This window comes from Zootoca vivipara, chromosome 2 (assembly GCF_963506605.1).
Source record: "Zootoca vivipara chromosome 2, rZooViv1.1, whole genome shotgun sequence".
NCBI lineage: Eukaryota > Metazoa > Chordata > Lepidosauria > Squamata > Lacertidae > Zootoca > Zootoca vivipara.
Genome location: NC_083277.1, coordinates 117600292 through 117621765, shown reverse-complemented (window position 1 = coordinate 117621765; position 21474 = coordinate 117600292). Strand labels below are relative to the sequence as shown.

The 21474-nt window shown below is 47.6% G+C and overlaps 1 protein-coding gene across 8 annotated transcripts in view; it reads left to right on the top strand.

Annotated features, from left to right (window-relative positions):
- The window catches only part of FMNL3 (formin like 3), a 103714-nt gene extending 83357 nt beyond the window's left edge, over positions 1-20357 (top strand). For 3 of the 8 annotated variants that reach the window (XR_009557228.1, XR_009557226.1, XR_004691735.2), the window contains 13 exons: positions 379-503; positions 1675-1877; positions 2235-2469; positions 4619-4687; positions 5119-5199; positions 5776-5905; positions 6642-6802; positions 8143-8244; positions 10095-10184; positions 11213-11336; positions 12832-12946; positions 16162-16212; positions 16667-20357. Coding sequence is in view for 3 of the 8 variants with exons in the window: in XM_035102433.2 (XP_034958324.1) it covers positions 379-503; positions 1675-1877; positions 2235-2469; positions 4619-4687; positions 5119-5199; positions 5776-5905; positions 6642-6802; positions 8143-8244; positions 10095-10184; positions 11213-11336; positions 12832-12923 (1412 nt within the window). In the remaining 5 variants the exon portion in view is untranslated. The other 5 variants (XR_009557227.1, XR_004691736.2, XM_035102436.2 and 2 more) reach the window with 5 other exon arrangements.
- The last annotated feature ends 1117 nt before the right edge of the window (positions 20358-21474 follow it).

Sequence of the window (21474 nt, the reverse complement as noted above, 5' to 3'; positions counted from 1 at the left end):
CCTTCCACCCATCCACCTGCAAGACGAAAAGAGATACAGCAATGAAAGGCCCTGGGTGCTTGCTGTATGTGTGCTGTAATTTCACGAGTAAAGGCACAGAACATGGTTCTGGGTACAGAATTCATCTTCCTGGGAATCTTCGTTGTGTCTCTAAAAACAACAGCCAAACAAACCATGTAGCCAGTCTTTATGGTATGCTTGAAAGTGTGTCAGCAGATCGTGAAGGTGAACCAAAACTGGGAACAGAAACTTGCCAGGGGAACCAACCCAATTCTCTTCCTCCCAGTGGCCCATTGGGGCTGAGCTGAGCTGAGCCCTGACCTTTTCCGCACCAGTGAGGACAAATAATACTTTTTCTCTCTCCTCTGTGCCCCCAAGCTATCCGGATTAAGAAACCCATCAAGACGAAATTCCGCTTGCCGGTCTTTAACTGGACGGCCTTGAAGCCCAACCAGATCAGCGGCACAGTCTTCAGTGAGCTGGATGATGAAAGGATCTTGGAGGTGAGGGAAAGGGGGGGAGCCAGTCTGAAGGTGTCGCATACAGAAGATTGTTAGTGCCCCATTCTTTAAAACCTTTAATCCGCTGTCTTTGTATCTACTGTACTTGTGCAGGTGAAACCCTTATCAGCCTGTCAAGTGCAGCAGCACAGAACATTCAGTTGCTGAGGGAAACCGAACAGTTTGTAGTTCAGCCTCTTTGAGGGAAGGGAAAGTTGTCACTTTGGCTGGCACCAGAACCTCACACAAGAATTGAGAAGAGGCCCCGAGATACAGGGAGGCTAAGGGAGAGAGTGCCCGGAAGAAAGGAGTTTGAAGGAAGAATATAGAGTAGGCAATGCACAGTGTAAGAATAATGAGTGTAAAAAAAATGGTGGGTGGAGAATGAGGCTTCAGGAAAGGAGAGGAGTGAGTGAGTGAGGGAAGTAAGGCAAGGGAAGGGGCTCTAAGGAGGGATTGAGATCAGCAGTGCCCGTGTACTATAAGGGAGAAGAGCGCAGTGCTATGGGGGCCTGAAAAGCAGCAGTCTATGAGAAAAATGGGGGACGGAGGGAATGAATGGAGGTGAAGAAAGGGGGAGCCGGGGAAACTGATGAATGGGGGGAAGATACACACAGTGTCACAGAGACAGGAGTTGTAGTATGCTATTGGCAGAAAAGAAGAGAGCAGCAAAGGAAGGGACCTTTGATAGGGGACTTCTGCCTCCTGGGGCTGGTAGCCCCAAGGAAGCAACAAAGACCAAATCGCTCACTCTCTCACTTTCTCTGTGAGAAATATAATTCATGTATTATTGGAACAAACCAGCCGATTCTTCAACTTCAGGCTTCTATTTTGCTTTGTACTGATTCTTCATATTTGTTCCTCCAACACACTCACTGGGCTCCCCGCCATTTTATATTCGCAACAATCCTTAAATAGGAATTTGAACCTGCTTCTCCCCAATCCAAGTTCAGGTCTATATTCACTGTTCCCTCCCTAGCTGCCAAAACTGAAGCATCTGATAACATGCTGTTAGCGGCTTTGAAATTCCTGCAGTAGTGAAAAGGCAAATTATGAGCAGCTTGAAATCAGAATGTATGCCGTTGTTGTTGTTGTTGTTGTTGTTGTTATCATAAGTATCATAATTACCTACCGGCAAGACAGGTAACTCTTTGGATCCTCTTTCCTCTTCCAGGACCTTGATCTAGACAAGTTTGAGGAGCTCTTTAAGACCAAAGCCCAAGGCCCGGCCATTGACCTCCTCTGCTCTAAGAACAAGGCATCCCATAAGGCAGCCAACAAGGTCACCCTGCTGGAAGCCAACCGGGCCAAGAACCTTGCCATCACCTTGCGCAAAGCAGGGAGGAGCACAGAGGAGATATGCAAAGCCATTCACACGTGGGTATCTCTATATGGTGTGTGTGTGTGTGTGGTTTTTCCTTCCACAGCACCCCTGAAAAACATGTATCTATTAAGTTTATATTCCACCATTTCTCTGAGGAGATCAAAGTGGCTGTCCCTTGGCGTATTTTATCCTGCAACAACTCTTATGAGGTAGGTTAGGCAGAGAGAGAGAAAAAGTCCACCCAGTGAACTTCATAGCCAAGTGAAGAGTTGAACCCTGGCCTTCCAGATCCCCAGCCTGACCCTCTTGCCACGTCACCCCACGGGCTCCATTGGGCTTGCCCGCTCCCAGCCCAGTTCCTTTAGCTGCCTTCTGACACAGGGCCGTTTTTGCTGCTGCTGCTCTTCCAGGTTTGACCTGAAGACTCTCCCGGTGGACTTTGTCGAGTGCCTCATGCGCTTCTTGCCGACGGAGAACGAGGTCAAGCTGCTGCGCCAGTATGAGAAGGAGCGGAAGCCGCTGGAGGAGCTGTCAGACGAGGACCGCTTTATGCTGCACTTCAGCAAGGTGGAGCGCCTGACGCAGCGCATGGCCATCATGGCCTTCCTGGGCAACTTCAGTGAGAACATCCAGATGCTCATGCCGGTACGAGACTAGCCTCCCCTCTGTCTGTGGGAGTGCAAACTCTTTGGGCTCTGTCCTCAGCTCTTGGAAAGGAAGGGTTAAGTCATGAAGCTAGAGGCGGGGAGTCTGGGGATTAAATTCCCTGTCCTGGTCTGGTCACCTTTGTGCCCCTTTACCTTTCCATATATCTAAAAAGGGAGAAACCAAGAGAGTAGTTCTAGCTGTTTATGCAGCTGGAAAGTTTGCAGCCCCAAGCATACTTACTTAGGAGAAAGCCACATTGATTCTGGTGGGACATGCAGAGGTTTGGACAGTAAGAGTTCAGGGTTGATCTTCCTGCTTTAAAGTTTCTCCAAGAGGCTAGACTGGTGCCATATTGTGATAGTCATATATTGGTGATCAAAAGCTTTTTTAAACACACACACACACACACACACACTTCTGCTGCCCTTAAAAAAAATTAAACCTACGCATTCCTTGAAATCAGGCGACAAATATTTTGCTAGCAAGTGCAAACATCCATCGCATCTTTGCATAACCTTCAGATTACCCAGCAGTCATGTCGGAGGGTAATTGACATATTTCACATTCTTTGCCACCTGGCTGTGCCACTGCAGCAAAGGGTGTTTGCCAAACAGTATGGCTCTGCTTGTGGTGCTGCCCAGCAACGTCAAGGGACAGGGAGGCACAGATAGTTCTTTAGTAGGTCACTTGTTTTGCATGTGCAAGGTCTCGGATTCAACTCCCACTATCCTCAATTTCGAAGCAACCATGGAGACCTGTTGCTAGTCATGGCTGAGCTAGATGGACAACACAAAGGTCTGGCTCACAAGCCTCCCTGGATGCTCTTGGCCCATTTTTGTTACCTGCCACCACTGTGGTTTGTGACACCTTCTCTTGTCCCGATTCATACATACTAAGCCCTATCCTCTCCATGCTGGCACAAGCTCTCATGTGGTGTTCATATGTTCTGCATATGAGCAACACACATCTGGTTGACCCCTGTAAGAACAGACTGCTGGGCTCTTTGATCTGATCCTGCAGGACTCTTATGTTTCTACGCTCACAGTTTTTCACTTTCCCTTCTTTTGCTTCTTACTTGGTTTTACTCCCCACCTTTCTGACTAAAGCACTCAAGACAACAAGGAATGCCATGTTGATAGCGATAAAATAAAACAAAACAACTATTTATCCTTGGCCTGTCTTTCTTTCAGGTTTTTCATTAACCTATAATAATTACTAGATTGCAGGCTTGGCAGCAGAACCGTTACTCATTTCCTTCAAGTCCTTTCCAGGCAGTCAAGTAGAGCAGTGATCCTCAACCTCCAGGCCACGGACCGGTACCGGTCCGTGGATCAAGTGGTACCGGGCCGCCCAAGGAACATTTAAATACAATTAAATTAAAATTATTAAATCAAAACAATCTAAATAAAATATAAACAATCAACGCCCCCCCCCCCTCAGCGGGCCGCGGTAAAATTATCAAACGTCGACTGGTCCGCGGCGATAAAAAGGTTGGGGAGCACTGAAGTAGACCATACAGCAAACAGAGAGAGGGGGGGGACCATGTTTTTGCACCCAACTTCCAAGTCTTTATTTGCAAACAGAACCCATGTGCATACAAGTAGTACATGCAAGGGCTCTGCTTGCAAAAGCACAGTAAACCTGTGAAAGTCAGGGGAGGACAGTTTATCAGGATTTCCAGACTGATGTTATTTCCAGGCAGTCTGTCTATTGAGATTCATCCCTGACTTGTTTGTGCAAAGTTTGAGGGGAGATTAGATGAAGTTGGCTATCAAATGAGCATTCATTCTGAGTTGGTTTGCAGGGAGGTTAGATGGTGTTGCGTCGAGTAAGTCTTCCCCAACACTTCCCAGTGCATTGCCCTTTCCCTTATCACAAAAAAGGTCAAATTCAGATGAGGAAGGAGGTTTGTTGAGCATGACTTCCCGTTGCATTTTCGTTGCCAATATGAATTTGACAGTATATGATTGCATATACTGAGAGTGCCCCGTGTGAAAGGAACTTCTGTTCAACTTCTGTTGCAGATGACCCTTTCGATCCCTTCCAACCCTACAATTCCATGATTTTACATTGACAAAGTGTTGAGATGCAGCAAAACCAACAATAATAATAGTTTTTGTCCTTTTTTATTTATTCCTTCCTACAGCAACTGAGTGCAATCATTGCTGCCTCTGCATCTGTCAAGTCTTCACAGAAGCTCAAACGCATGTTGGAGGTGGGTCCTGCTGACATTGGAAGTACTTACAAGAGAAATAGCAAATGCGTGATTGGGGGGCAACTATTTCTGTTTAGCCTGCAAAGTATTTTGAGGCTGGAGGGCAGCTGTATCAGGGATGATGCTGTAGCAGAGAGGATTTCCTGCATAAAAACATGTTGGGCTATTTGAGCTTCCTTCCAACTCTGATTCTGTAAATGTCAGGAGGCTTAACCCTGGCAACGTGAGGGTTCAAATAGTGCCTCTGAGCACAGTGCATTTTCCTACACTATTTAGGTGCTGATGGCTTCCAGGTTAAATGCCATAGCCTCCATGAAAGCAGTGAAATTAAGCACAGGTGGCCCAGGATATTTTGGCTGGGGACTCCCTTGTATGCTTAAATATCAGACATCTCAAGCATCTATGTGACACGCCTGTTTTCTCCCTCCCAGATCATCCTTGCCCTTGGCAACTACATGAACAGCAGCAAACGTGGTTCAGTTTATGGTTTTAAGCTGCAGAGTCTTGATTTGGTAAGGAGGGGGCACTAAAGGGGGCACATAAAATGCACTTGGATGTGCATAAGCTTACGCAAAGGTATCCATCCATACCCTTGTGCTCAGATAATGTGCCTAGGAGGAAGATGGTGTCCGTTCCCGCATGCCACACCACATGGCCATTCCGTTCAGGTGGCAGCTGTTGGCAGCTGTTTGTTTGTGCCACCTTGCAAGATTCCCAAGCTTGTATTTTTAAATTCCTATCTTGCCCTACAGCACGGCAACTTTCACAGAGTTTTCCGTATGTGCTTCTGCTCAGACACACGGTCACATGCATGGAGCAAACTATGCACGGACGCCTATTTGCAGAATTGCCCAGCCCTGCCTACAAACCTGTGCATCTGATTTCTTGCTTGATTTCTTGTGTCCATGCATTTGCTCTCCCTGCCCCTTGTGAACACCTCCCGTGTTTCAATTAATGCACACACTGCAGATTTGTTTATCTGCTTCCATGCGCCCACATGCTCCCAGCATGCAAATTTACATCTGCTTGTGCAGATGGCTGTAGCAGTGCCTTGACATTCTGTTCTTCCCCACCTCTACCCCAAAAAGCTGTTGGACACCAAGTCGACAGACCGGAAGCTAACCCTCTTGCACTTCATTGCCATGATGGTGAAGGAGAAATACCCGGAGCTGAGCACCTTCTGGCAGGAATTGCACTTCGTGGAGAAAGCGGCTGCAGGTAGTGACCCTTCCAGCCACCAGCCTGTTCAAGTGGGAGGGCCAAGACCTCACAGAGGTGTCCCCTCATGAAAGTAGGATGTTTACAGCGCGTGTACACTGAGTGCTTATCCACACTTAACTTTCCTGGCAGAGGCTGCACTTTAAAGCTGAGCACCCTGTTTTTTTGCCCCAGAGCTTTCCCCATGAAAATCCACTCTTCAAAGCTCAATCAGAAAGCCCAAATTGCCATTTGTTTAAAGCAGGCATGGGCAAACTTGCCCCCCCCCCCGATGTTTTGAGACTACAGTTCCCATCATCCCTGACCACTGGTCCTGTTAGCTAGGGATGATGGGAGTTTGTAGTCCCAAAACATCTGGAGGGCCGAGTTTGCCTGTGTCTGGTTTAAAGAGCAGGTTATCGCGGAGAAAGCTCTGAGGTGGACACAGAGCTTTAAAGTGGGGACCAGTGCCTGGAAAGAGCAGGGCCAAAGTTAAGTGTGGATAAGCCCCGACTGATGCTTACAGCAGGTCTGTTTTGCAGTTCCTCAGCTTCGCCACAGGTCAGGGATGAGGGAGTTGTGGTCCATCAACATCTGGAGGGCCACAGGTCCCCCCCATCCCTGCCTTAGAGTCTGCTTGCCTCACTCTTGAGGCCTGTGCATCTCTTCTAGCCTTTCGCGAGCCTTGAAACTGGGCTAACACTCCCCAATCTGAGCTGGTTCCCGGGCTGACCCAGTGGCTTCTGTCCCACCACAGTATCCCTGGAGAATGTGCTGCTGGATGTAAAGGAGCTGGGGCGTGGGATGGAGCTGATCCGGCGGGAGTGCAGCTTGCGTGACCATAGCATCCTGCGCAGCTTCCTGAACGCCAATGAGGGCAAGTTGGACCGGCTACAGAAAGACGCTAAGACTGCGGAGGTGAGTGGAGAAGGAACAGGCACGCAGCTCGTGGGTGAGCAGAGAAGGCTCCTTAAAATGTGTGGAGGATTTGGAGCTCAAGCTTTCCTTGTATGTGCTGTGTAGCATGTTAAAATGCATCGGTTTGGCATATAGTTCAACACTGTGTCTGTCTTTGTTTCCAGCTGCATGCCAGATTCACTTATGGAAATCCTGCCACCTGCCTGGCTGTGTACATTTGCAGATGTAGTACTTGTGCCAAATTTGACTAATCTGTGCTTGCTTGGTGTCAGATTTTTTGCAATGGGATCCAGGGTGCATTTGTGCTTGTGTGTTATGTAAGCAGTTCCTATTTTGTTACGTTACATGCCAAACTCCCTTCAGAGTAGGCATGGGTGCATCACATACGACGTGTCGATTTAGGGGGTGATTAAAAGTATGCTTTTGGGTGTGAGCAATTCAAATCTGTTATTTTTGTGGTTGGACAACGTGTAGCCTGGTAAGTCTATGTTTGATGAAAAAGTGGATAAGCTGCTTTTGGAAAACCAAATAATTTTTAATGTTGCCATCTGAATAAGTCAGGTAATGCTCAATAATAATAAATGTTAATATATAATATAACTGCAAATATTTGGCAATCATTTTTAAATATTTCTATGCAGTTTTACACACATTTTGCTTACCAAGCAAAACTACATTTTATTAATTTAACCAAAATATCCTTTGAATTCCTAAGTCACGTCAGAACTTTTTAGTACCCCTCATTTTTGGACGTTGAAAAATTCAACACGCTCTGGTGCACCATCCCATTTCCAGTCTGTTTCCAGCCCTGTTTCCATTTCAATCTGCAATTTTACAGAAAAACACGATGGTTTGCATTATGTTTTTAACATATTTTTTCACCCTAGGAGTACACATTTTTCTACACAATTTGACACTAAAATGTGCATTATTATTTTTTACATTTTAATACACATTTTGACACTTTTTTGAGCTGGGAACAGTATCATAAATTTTGGAAAAGTACAAAGCCACAGTGAAGTTGGTTTGTTTAAACAAAATGTGGACCAAACAAAATCCCCACGAAATCCCCTACAGCAGAGTTTGTGTGCGCTCTGAACATCAGATTTGTGTACCTTTTAAAGAATCGGTTTCATCATGTGAATTTGCCAGTCTGATGTGCAAAGTGGATCACACCCAGCAGGTCTGGACGTGCAGGCCATGTGTCAAAAGTTCTCTTTGTGCATAGATTTTCATTCTGACCCCAAACTTGTTGTGCCAGCATCCTCCCCCCATGGTAAAACTGAGTGTAAGGCCGAGGCCACTGTCAGCCTCCGTTCACACAGCTTTCTTGTTGGCAGGAGGCCTACAACACGGTTGTGCGCTATTTCGGCGAGAGCCCCAAGACGACACCGCCGTCCGTTTTCTTCCCGGTCTTTGCACGCTTCATCCGATCCTACAAGGTGTGTGTGTGAGAGAACCCAGGCCGCCCTAGAAGCCACACAAGTTCACGCCCTACCCTGGTGTAGAAGTGGGAGCCCACTTGCCAGTCCCCCCACCACCAGGTGCTGCCTGTTATTGTTCCCAGCAGGAAGTAGCCCTTCCTGTCTTTCTGTGATTAGGTGTGGCCAGTGGGCAAGAGATTTAGAGCGCCCTTCCTGCATGCTCCTTCATTTCTCTTCCACACCAGTGAGGACCTCAACATGCTCCCTAGCCCATCTGCTCTTTGCTAACATCCCAGTCCTCCAGAGCACCTCTCCAAGGTTTGGTACCTTGAGCAAAGCCAATTCATTTCCTTGAACCTCCATCACAGGCATCAGCCACACCTTTCTGCTGCCATCACTCTGTTCCCATTGTTGGAGAAGGCTGCCGTGTCCTGGGTTCAAGTGCTGGCCAGGTGCAGCCCTCAGCATTTGGGAGGAGTGGGCAGCAGGCAGGGAAACATTCCAGTGGTGCAAAGGGATGGCTTCCTTCAGCAATGAGATGCTCAGACTGAGGGAGTGCCGGACGATCCTGGACTCGTGTGGCAGGCAGTGGCAGAAGATTGGCTCTCTGGGAGCACCTGGTTCTTTGGACTAGGAAAGCTTTGGTCTGTGGTTTTAGCATCCCAGACAGAGCTGTGGATTGTAGGGAATCAGTGCCTGGCTCACCCACGTGGTTACGGATTCAATCCACACACGGCTCTTGGCAAAAGACCATATCCACGTGTGCACCCCCTCCCCAGCCTGTCAAAATTCATTCCCATTTCTGCCCATTTATTTAGATTTATTTTCTGTCCTGCCTGTAGGACTCACAACAACCCTGTGAGGTGGGATAAGAGGCAGAGGGTTGGGCCAGACATAGTCACCCAAAGAGGGACCAGTTTTCCACTTGAGAATGGAACAAAAAGCTACAGGAGTTGGTTTTCGGGAGATAGATTTCGGCTACATGTTATCAGGAACTTCTGGGTCCAGCGTGGGATCTATTCTTTTGAGGTTTTCAAGGGAACGTTGGAGCAAGCTTTGTTAAGGGGGCGGGGTCCTTTATATATAGGACGTTCTGTCTCAGGGCAGTGGGTGGTGCATGGTCCATTGAGTCCCTTTTCAGCTCTGTGATTCCCACTCGAGGCAACCCACCAGACAGCGGGGCTGTGCAGCTGAGCCTGGATTTCCTGTGGTCGGACTAAACACTCTTGTCTACTGCCCCACCATGTGGCCAGGAATGGTAGTCATTTTAGAGGGAAGGCCCATATACGGTACCTCTGGTTGAGCACCTGCTTTGCAAGTCAGTCCCAGGCACCTCCTGTTTAAAAGCATCAGGTAGCAGATGGATAGAAAGAAATCTCCACCTGAGAGCCTGGTCTGGAGAGCTGCTGCCAGCCAGTGTAGACAATAGATAGGATAAAGGGCAGGTAATAAGAATATTTTATGTATCTAAGGTCTATAGCTATAGCATTAAAATATAATATTAAAAACAGTTTAAAGCAACTTACAACCATACAAATAAATAAAAGTAAATAAACTATAGAGCTTCATAGCACACATGAAATGGCATGACTTATTTTCTGCAGCTTAGCCTGCAGAAAATTTGCAAGGCAGTAATTGTGTCTTGCCAAATGGAAGATATATTGGACTAGAGGGGCACATTTATTTATTTGTGGAATTGATCCAAGTGATTGTGCCTGCAAAGTGCCGGGCAAATCTCGCCCAGCAGGCTGTTGGCCAACGGCCTGACTCAGTGGAACTCTATATCCATATATCCCCAGCTAGGTGCTGCCTGGCTACTGGTTGGGCTGCCTGCTAACTTTTCTCCCCGCTTTCATCTTCTCTTCCAGGATGCAGAGCAAGACAACGAGATGCGTAAGAAGCAGGAACAGGCCCAAAGAGAGCAGGCGCTGGCCCAAGAAGCCAAGAGGCTGGAGAAGGTAGGGGGTGACTGTGCAGGGCACTGTATGGGGCCAGGAGACCAGAAGGGGATGCGTTCTGGAAAGGGAGGGTCAAGGGAAGCCCCTCCTGCCATTGCAGAATGGCGGGGACTGACATACTGTTATTAGCTTCTGGTCAACTTGTGTGTGATGCCTTTCATTCCTTCATATCTCCTGCTGCTCCAAAGGCAGGTTTTTAGAAGAGCAGCTCTTATTGTTGCAGTCCCATCCCCTCCCGGGTTATGTCCCAAGAGAGAATGGAAACGGCACCTGGCACAGTGTTCTGGGGACGGGTCGTAGCTCAGCGGTAGAGCATCTGCTTTGCATGCAGAAGGGCCCAGTTTCAATCCTCAGCATCTTCAGGTAGGGCCAGGACCCCCTTCCCCCGGAAAGCTGCTGCTGTCAGTCAGTGTAAGTAATACTGAGTGAAATGGAATAACAGCCTGTCTTGGCAAAAGGCAGCTTCCCAGGATCTGATTCGGTGCTTCGTCGATAAATATGAATAGCACCGGCCAGTGCAGTTCACACGGCATTCCTGAGAAGGACTCGCCTTCTGGGCTTTGTGACAGGGAAGCCATTAAATTGGTGCTCACTTTCCCGTAGTGTGATAGAATAATAGAATCATAGAGTTGGAAGAGACCACAAGGGCCATCCAGTCCAACCCCCTGCCAAGCAGGAAACACCATACTGGGAGAGAAACCGTGAAGAACATTTTCTTTTTTAAGCTGGCCTGCTCTCCTGTGTGCCTATATGCTCCGAGCACAGAGCCTCGGCCTGCTGGGTCCAGTAGCAGACGGAAGCCTTTCCTTGCTAGTGAAAGGTCTCACGAGAAAGTCCACGCATGGCCCTTGCTGTGTTTTTGGGCCCCTTTTAATCCCTGAAAGAGAGAGGGGGTGCACAAACACAAACACACACACATTTTCAAAGTGGCTGCACCTGTCAGTCAGGTAGGAGCGTCAGTCAGGGTCATGGACAGCGGGGCACGGTGTGGGGGCTGTTTTTCCTTCTAATTCCTGACCTGCCCGCAGTTGCCTTTGCAGCGCAACAAGTGGCAGCAGCAAGAGTTGATTGCTGAGCTGAGGCGGCGCCAAGCCAAGGACCACCGGCCTGTTTATGAAGGCAAAGATGGGACCATTGAGGATATTATCACCGGTAAGCAACCCACCTTGAGGCAGGGGGACATCCACTTCCTTTGCTGTGCTCATATCCCTCCCCCCCCCCAACCAGTGACTGTTGTGGCTTTGTGTGGGCGAAGAAAAGAAGGCGTTTCAGGCACTGCTTGTGCCCTCAAAGTGAAGGGCCAAACCCTACACTGTATCTCTGGGCCTCTATAATGCTCCCCTCTCGCTCCTCCCTTTTATTTGCCTATACTGTGAACGGAAGTCTCCCGAAGGAGCAATGTTTTATTTCTTTCCCAAATGCTCTTCCTTTTCCAGCCCATCCCCTCCAACAATAAAGCAAAAGGTGGGCTCTTAAGGGCCTGTGCAGCCTAATATCTGCAAAGCACACACACACACACGACAGCAGCGTCTTATTTTTGCCCCCATAAGGACTAGAAACTATTTTCTTTTTTAAGAAAATACAAAAATGAGAAAGTGTGTGTGTGTGTTTGGGTGTGGAAATGGCTTTCTGCACTCATTCTGTGCCTACTTGGCATGTCTGTGGCCCTGCTCCACAAGACAAAATATATCACAGCTCATAAATCAGGCGCCAGTTGTGGACAGCCTTCCTCAGGCTTAGGTGAGGAGTGACATTGGCCTGCTTCTGTGCTGATGTTCCCCTGTTGTGGTATTTGCTTGGCTCCGTGAGGCCCTTCCCCGCCACCTGCAGTATAACACTTTTGTACTACCATGGCAATAATGACTTGAGGTGCTCAGCCCTGAGCAGCAGAGATGGCTGACATTTACAGCCTCAGGTGACGCTCTGTTCTCCTGGGCAGAAGCATATCGTGCTGCACTTGGCCCCAAAATGAGCCGGGCCTAGCATATACCTCATAGGAAGCACTGTGTTGAAAATTGGCATGGCTGGGTCATTGCATGAGGTGGGGGAACTCCTCAGGGCAGCTTTTGCCCACCTGGTGCCCTCCAGTTGCTTTGGATCAGACCAAATCAGCCAGAGGGCACCAGGTTGGTGAAGGCTAAAGGAGGGTGACCAGCTGCAAAGGAGGCCAAGGCTCTTGTACAGCTGTGCAGGTGAGGGAATTTTTAGCAGGGCAAGCTTTCCCCACCCCCACATACCAAACCCGGAATTCCCTTGCCTGTGTCCCCATTGAAAGGTACAAGAGCCATATGCCCTCCTTGCCATATGGTCAGTTTGTGGCTTTGCAGGCTGGACTGCCCATAGGCCACCTCTAATGTAGCCTCCCGAGAGGCGTTATTAATAACACTGGCGCTACCACTCTTGTACAACAAAGCAGCGACAGCCGTGTCTAAATGGAAACTGGCGGGATGATGATGCATTTCGCTTCCCAGAGCCTTTATTTCAAATGTGTATGAGAGAATTCTGGCCCTGGGCTTCTTTCTGTGAGATAGACCCCTACGTGATATACTACAGCTGCATCCACGTTCTGTGAAATAAGCCGCCCACCGTGTTTCTAGCTGTCTGACGTATCTTGTATGTCTTTGTCCGTTCCCCTCCCACCCCGCAGTGTTGAAGAGCGTCCCCTTCACTGCCCGCACAGCGAAGCGGGGGTCTCGCTTTTTCTGCGAGCCATCCCACCATGACGAGCCTAACTGTTAGCTCCACCCTCTCCCTCGTCAAAGGTACCCGTGGATCGTCTCTTCCTCTTCTGCATGCAGCACCTCCCTCCACAGAGCCCAGGCTTCCCCTCCTGCATGTCTTGCTGTCTCCTCCCATGAGCTCGGGGCTTCCCATCCTCTTCTCAGAGGCCCCACTTGCCAGAGAATCGCCATCACTATACTATACAGCAGCCTAACTTCCAACCTGGTGCCTTCCAGGTTCTTTTGACCACAACTTCCATCAGCTCCAGCCAATATGGGGCCGGGGCTGATGGGAATTGTAGTCCGAAGCCAGGTCATGGAAATTTTGTTATGGAGGTTTACAGAGAGAGTCGGCTTTGTGGACTCAGCGGTGCTGCTCAGGAATCATGACAGTAGTTGGTGGCTGTGTGAGCTGTTCTTTCCAGGCTGCCTCCAAGGTGACCTGATGTACAAGATGAGGCTCTGGTACATTTCAATTAGTTGTGCAAAGAGAAAGAGAGAAAATTTCCGCATGGACAGCTCCCCCTCACTTCCACACGACAAGCTGCACCTGCCAGAATTCTCCTTTGGACAGAATTGCGCACTGCCTTCCAGGGTTCTCTCTGCTAACAGGAAGGATAGAAACTTGCTGGTTGATTTAAAGGACCAGAAATTAAGTATTTTAAAAGAAAAGTGACCCCCCTCAAAAAAAAAAGCCCCTTCACTGCAGCTTCCTTTTCACTGTTGAGAATCCCTGCATGGCCCCAGAGGCATCTTCTGGTATCTACAATTCTATCGTCTATATACCTTGCATGGTTGGCATGATGTGGTTGTTACAGACCCCCTGTCTTGATTTGCATGCATCATTCTCCAGTCTGTTTATCAGATCACCTTATCACACTAATGCACTAGAGTAGCTTTACTAAATCCTCTCTTGATTGAAGAGTGGGTGGTGGGTGGGGGTTGCTGCCTGCATTCTTGTTGGGGGTGAAAGCAGCACCGTCTTACTGTGCAGTCAACATAGTGTGGTCAATTACAACCTAAGGCCAGTTTACACAAGCAGCAAACTCTCAAGGTACGTCTTCCTTTAGGGACTGTACCACTTCAGCGTGCCTTAATATAGAGTTCTATATGGTTCTTTTTGGAAAGGCACGTTCAAATATTCCTCCTGCACCCACTCAATACATCTGAAAGAGACTGTTTAAAAAACCATGGAGTGAGATCAAGATTGAAGCCTATGTATGTTTACTGAAAAACAAGTCCCGCTGAGTCCCATGGGAGTTTCTCCTGGAAAAGTACCTGTATAATTACAGCCAAAATGTATATTTGGGAGGAAGGGGAGCTACAAATAGAATAATTAACAGTTTCATTTGTTCAAAATATGATCTGCATGATAATTTTAATTTATGCTCCCACTCCACCGCAAACAGGCTATATTTTGGCCAAGCTTGGTTTTTTTTAATCAAAGAGACAAAATTCATGCGGATTTTCATCTCCGGACTTCTTTCTGTTTCCATATAAGAGCTGAATATGAAAACTGGGCGCAATACAGAGGCATGCCCAAATCTTGCTGAATTAAATGGGAATTAAGTGCACACTGAAGTCTCCCAGAAGATCAGCTAGCTAGTGGCAAAGAAAGGTCGTCAGCCCTTAGAAAGCCACTGCCAGGCAGAGTGGACAAAAACAGTGGCTGGGAAGGAACCACAAGTGGGAAGAGAGCAGCATTCGCTCTCAGGTCCTGCTTTGTGGGCCGCCCAAGAAGCATCTTGTTGGCCACTGTGAGAACAGGATGCGGGACTAGATGGGCCATTGGCCTGATCCGGGAAGCCTCATCATGTGTTCTTACTGGGCTGCTGGGCCAATAGTATAAGGCAGCTTCATATATTTTTGTGTTCCTAGATGCTTGCATGTATTTAGCACCATTAGTAGTCATTGCCGCCACCATTTTACTCATAAAAATGACTGAAAGTACAAAGAGATGTAGTAAATGCCAACTGTCAAACTCCAGCTTCAAATCTCACGCCAGCCATGAGTTTGTTAGGCAACCTTAAGGCCACAATTTCTCAACTTCAGCCCCTATCTGCAATATGGGGGTAGATAATGCTTACAGGGTTATTCTAAGGATGGTTGACATAATGGCCACAGACCAATACAAAATTAAGTACAGTTAAGGTCAATGGGGCGGGACCCAGGTGGCGCTGTGGGTTAAACCACTGAGCCTAGGGCTTGCTGATCAGGTCAGCGGTTTGAATCCCTGTGATGGGGTGAGCTCCCGTTGCTCGGTCCCAGCTCCTGCCAACCTAGCAGTTCGAAAGCACCTCAAAGTGCAAGTAGATAAATAAGAACTGCTACAGCGGGAAGGTAAACGGCGTTTCCATGTGCTGCTCTGGTTCGCCAGAAGTGGCTTTGTCATGCTGGCCACATGACCTGGAAGCTATACGCCGGCTCCCTCGGCCAATAATGCGAGATGAGCGCGCAACCCCAGAGTTGGTCACGACTAGACCTAATGGTCAGGGGTCCCTTTACCTTTACCTTTAAGGTCAATAGGCTTGATCACATTTAAGTCTGGCTGGATTGTCCGCGAAGGACTTTTGGCGCTCTGATAAATGCCAGGTCTGATTATTTAGGCATGCCTTAGCTTTCTCTGGATTGCACACAGTGTGTCTGGACGGGTTTAAGCCCAAGACTTTCAAGGCACCCTGGGACTCCCAGTTCCCACCAGCCTCAGCCAGCCTGACCAATGGTCAGGGATGATGGGATCTGTAGTCCGGCCACATCTAGGAGGCCACAGGTTCCTCACCCCTGACTTACGAACATGTCCACGCACTGACTGCCTACAGTGCCAGCTTGGTGCAGTAGCAAACAGTGGGGAGCACAGGCAGTGTCCTTGGGGTGCACCCATGGAGAAGGCAGCACTGATCTGATCCCCCAGTGGTTTCTCAAGAGCACAGTGAAGTCCCAGCGCATGTGGACTGTGAGGGAATCAGCTGCACTGTTTCAACTGCAACTCAGGCATTCCCCATCATTAGCGATGTGCAGATAGAGCTGGGAGCCACAGAGGCTGGGCACCAGAGAGTTTGGTTTAAAGATTTAGCAGCTCCATCCCCAACTCCCACCATGACATCCCTGGCAATTGGCTGAGCTGGTGCTTTTCCAGACCTTGTGGCTCTTTACAAGGCTTGGTGAGGGCAGAATCCAGCCCCCAGGGGAGAAGAGCTTTCCCTCCCACCCCACCGCTTCCCAATTTGGCCTAATTTTTGTTTTTATCCCCTCCATAGCAGCAAGAACCATCTGCCTCTAGTCCCCTCTCAATTCATCCGCAGCAGAGGGTAAGAAACAACAGCTCTCTGGATGCCCAGAGCCTTTTATCCTCTGCTTTGCTGCTTCTGCCTAAGTAGGAGACACCAAAACGGAAAGTTTGCCCTTGGGACAGAGAACTGGCCTCAGCAGCTGCCTTCAGTCTTCTTCCATAGTCCCCACTGGCGGGGAGAGGGGGTAGCCCCTTTGTTTTTCTAGCCTGCCACGGAACCCATCGTTTGATACTCTGGCAAAGAAGCGTCTCGTATGCTCTTGCCTGAAAAGGGGGAATGTGGAGAGGGGTGGCCGGGGTGGTGGTGGTTATATGCCCCCAAGGGGCAAGAACTCTTGCTCTGCCGCCTGCCTTGCACCCCACTCCAAATGGTACAAGAACAGTCTTTAATGCCCCCGACAGCAACCGCTTATGCCTTGTTTCTCCAGCAATTCTTTACTAGTGTCCTGACTGGCTGTTCCTTTCTCCCACAGAGCTCTGCATATCCTGCCTTTCCAATGGGCTGATGCTGCATTCCCAACAGCCCAGGCCTAGTTCTTTTTTTGCCAAAGAAAAAAAAACTTCCATCCTTTCAAACATTTTAAGCTGAAGAACCAAAGGGACATTTAGGAAGTGCCTTACTGCGACAGTATTATTGTTATTCTCTTTATTATTTAAGGTGTATTTTTTAATCTGTACATATATGGCCCTTCCCATAAGCCCTTGCTCCTCCTGTCCCCTCGCTGAGCCAGCTCTGGACAAGGACAAGACTGTTTTGGTTGTTTAGAAATGCCTTTGGCCAGCAGGTGTCTGACTTTCCCCCTTCAGCCCTTTGAGCATCCGGACCAAAATTGCACTTTGACTGAATTGAGGACATCATCATGGCTGGAGTCACAATGCAATGTGGGAGTGTGGGATGTTTTCTTTTGGGGGGGGGGCGGGGGGAATATTTCCATTAGTAGACCTTTGTGTATGGCACTGGTTTTGTGGACCAGCATCGTTTTTCTAGAGCAGTCTTCAGCAATACTGTGGTCTTCTTGGAGCAGCAGTCTATTGAGCTGGCACCGAAGAGTTTAAAAGCTAGGCTTCGATGGCCTTTCGAAAAACCACTGGAATCCTTCTTCAAAAGGGGAAACCTTCAGACCAAAAGTCTCATGTCTCAACTGCACAAAGTGACCCTGGTGTTCGCACAGCAGAGAAACGACGGCGATGAGCCAACCATTGATTATCAAAAGAAAGATCTTAGGTAGGTTACAGGCAGCTTTTGGTGCTGCCCAGTTTTTAATTTTTTTAGTTTTCTTATTCTCATTATTTTCCAGAGGACCAAATTATGCTTCCAGTTCATGTATGGGGTTTTAGATACAGCTCTCTTCTCATTTACTGGACCAAATGCCTTAATTCTCACCAGGGTCAAATCTAGCTCGCTTGCTATGTCCTCTTGAACCCCTCAGAACAAGTACCAATGGTTATGTATGAATGTTGCATCTTTCAGAACCTTTCTTATTTCTTATTTCCCAACTGTGTCTTCTTAATGGATCTTTCTTATTTCCCAACTGTGTCTTTTTAATGTACCAAAATCCGTTCATAAATATGTATTTTATCTCAGTGTATGCATTTCTAAATGCATGTCTTTCTAAAATACGCCTTTTTGACGCATTCTGGTACATTGTTTGACCTGAGAATTTTTATTGCAAAATACAGAGGACAATTATGTTCTGAATCGTGTTATTTGTCCAGGGTGGCTGCATGGGAACTTCGTTGATTCCCGTAAAAGGGGGACAGAACAAAACTCTCCTCCATCCCTAAGGCCAGCCCCCCTACATTTGCATACCTGCAGTAAAATCACCAAATTGTAGCCTGGGAATCATCCTCAAGAAGTTAACTGCTGCCTAGCAGGTAACAAAGATAGCAAGTGAGATATTAGCATGCAGGAGGGAGCCATTTTGTAGCCATTAATTCCTCACGGTCAAAATGGCACCCCTCTCTACTTCCCACTAAGTATCATGGAGCAGAACCCATCAGCGAACATTTCATTGAAATAAATGGAATGAGCTCACTTCATATCAGTGAGACTTTCAGCAAACAACTTTCCAGTCAATGTTACCTCATGAGGGTGCCAGGAATCAGCCGCCTCTGGTGCCTGACTCATCGTACTAAATGGCAGGTAGACCACTTTTGGCCCTTGCACTATGATGGCCAATTGCTGCCTTCCTCTCTGAACCTCAGCCTGTTTCCAGGCCATGATGTTTCTTAAGACAATCGGAAAAAGAGGACCCGCTTTATCTCCTCTTAACCTGCTTTAATGTTTTCCCCCGACCAAAGATGTTAGTCCAGAAGTTATTAGAGCTGCAGATAGCATTAGGATAAAGCCATTCGACAATGAAAGCAGGATTGCTTCTTCAGTTGTTTTTAATTCAGGGAATCAACTTTACTCCCTTGGGGGTTTAGCCACTTTCTGGAACCAGGAAGCAATTATAGCTTTATGTGAAAGAGGTTTATTTATCTTAATACACCAAAGAGCTCTTTAGATAGGGCTGGCTCCAGCAGAGCTTACGAATATGAAGTTGTCCTTTTTCCTGTATTTGAATATTCATCCACATTTCTTTCCAAGGCCGACCCAGGTGAGTCCTGTTGATCTTTTGATCCCAGGCTCCAAAGCATGGCCAACTACTCACAAGAGCATTTGCACAGCAGAATGCTCCTATGTGACTTTGGCCCCATAAGTCTGTGGAGAGATAATTGCGATTTCAGAACACGTGCCAAGGCCCTGTGGCATCCAATTACCTAGACAATGGAAGGAATCAACCACTTGATCAGGAAGGACTCAGCAAATCCTTCTGTTTGGGCACACCTGTGAAAAGCAGCGATGCTTGGTGTTCTAGAGTGTTAGTCATGGCAGAAGCATCTCCCTGCATTAACCATCTGTATATAAACCGTGCCAAAGACTCTCAGGGTAACTCTTGCAGGGAATCCAGTGCTTATGGCTGAGCTATTGTGTCCTGGGGAAAATTGGCTCTGTGGTTTGGGCCTAGCACCCCTGCTAGGTTTGCGCCTGTGGATTTAAATCCTGCCCAAAGGCAACCTGAGGCCTGTATTTTAGATGAGACCTCTAGGAGCCTAAAGCCTGCACTTTGTAAGGTTCCAGGTTCAGGCCTCTCCCTCTCTGCCTGAGACCTTAGAAAGCCACTGCCAGTCAGAGCGAACATTACTAGGCTAGATGGACTGATGCAGTGTAAGGCAGGTGAAACTCGGAGAATTAGAATATCGTCAAAAAGTGCATTTATTTCAGTAAGGCAACTTAATTTTAATTTTTACAAATGCTTTCTTTTGGAAATTCCACAGTAATAAAACAAACAGTTACAATAATAAAAACAAAACAAAAATAAACATCGCTATTACATTTCATTAATTCCATTCCATTTATAATTGACCCGCCTAACAACAAATAATTACAACAAATAAAGGCTTGACATATCTTGCTTTGCATGTCATGCATCTATCTCATATATTGGTTTCACTTTTTAAGTTGCCTTGCTGAAATAAATGCACTTTTTGATGATATTCTAATTTTCCGAGTTTCACCTGTATGTTCATCCTGTGCATGGTAACTCAGATGTAAAGCCATTGAAGTCAATGGTGCTTACTCCTACCGGTAGTTAAGGAAGCCTTAGAGCAGGCATCCCCAAACTTCGGCCCTCCAGATGTTTTGGACTACAATTCCCATCTTCCCCGGCCACTGGTCCTGTTAGCCAGGGATCATGGGAGTTGTAGGCCAAAACATCTGGAGGGCCGCAGTTTGGGGGTGCCTGCCTTAGAGCAAGGCTCCATCACTTTGCTGGGGTGCAGCAGAGCAGAATGGGTTGTAAATTTTGGAGCTCTGTGGAACAGCAAATTATTCTGCCAAAAGAACTGCCAGGTCCTAGACTGACTCATTTCTTTTTCTTTTTGGTCATTGTATGCTGGATATATTTTGCCTTTTGTTTCTGTCCTGTGAATATGAAGGTCTGACGTTATTCAAACCATTTGTGGGTGAGGTGGAGAAATCAGTGGCCAGGTTTGGGAACCCAGGTATTCCAAAGAAGCCAACCCCCACCCCCACTGCAAAATCTAGCAGCCATATCCACCTCAACATACTTTGCATATCAACTACCATCTTCACTTCCGTCAAAAATACAGCTGCCTCTAACTTCCCAATTTGTATAGGTTACCTGCAAGGAAGGAACCTTGCATCTTCCTCAACAGCTAGGTTCCCTTCTGAGAGGAAGGTCACTAGGCTGGGAAGCATGTCCACTGAAATCAGTCACATCATCCCATTCAAAGGAGGGGCAAGTGTGTGATTGAGCCACTAAAGGCACAGGTAAATCTGCTGTGGGTCAGCCCAATGTCCAACATTCTGTTTCCAATGGTGACCAGCCAGATGCATTTCACCTAAGCAAGAGTGGAGACTCCTTACTGGCCTTTAAATAGGTTTGCAATCAGCTATTTATTCCAGGTGACCAGATGGGGAAGCTGGGGGCAGTGGAGGGAGGTAGCTGAGGCCAAGAAATACCAACAGAGATATTAGTGCAGGCATCTCCAAACGTCGGCCCTCCAGATGTTTTGGACTACAATTCCCATCCTCCCCGACCACTGGTCCTGTTAGCTAGGGATCATGGGAGTTGTAGGCCAAAACATCTGGAGGGCCGCAGTTTGGGGGTGCCTGTATTAGTGACTCAGTGCACTAGCCGTTCTTGTAGACTAGTAACTCTTGCAGATTTTATTTGCAAGGCTGTCTTTAACCACTCTGTAATATGCATATGTGTGGAAACAAGAACAGTAAAATCCCCCACCATTTCGATGCCTACTTAATAGGTTAAGTGGAAATTTGAATCCATGTTGGTGGTTATGAGGATGGAACTGTGGCATTAGTGTTATTTTTCAGCAAGCTCATATATCAGGAGGGTGGCCAAAGGAATCTGGTAAGGAAATGAGGCTTGCGCTCTTGGTCCGATGGCCCAGCTGCAGATAAAGACCTGGCAGCCCTATCTGCAACTGGAAGGCAGTGGAAGAAAAACAGCTTTGTAGGTGGGTTGGGCAGATACAGGGCAGAATGTATTTAGAAGCTGTAAGTGAAGTGTGGGAAACAAGGAGCATGGGAAACACGAATAGAGGCACTGGGGATGTGTGTTATGTACGTATGTGTGCAAGAGAGAAATTCTGACTGGTTCAATTTGATTTATGTCCTGCTGGTGTATTAGAAAGGATTGGGATGCCAGTGATGCACTCAGTCACTTGGAGACCCCCCCCCCCAATTCGCTTTTGT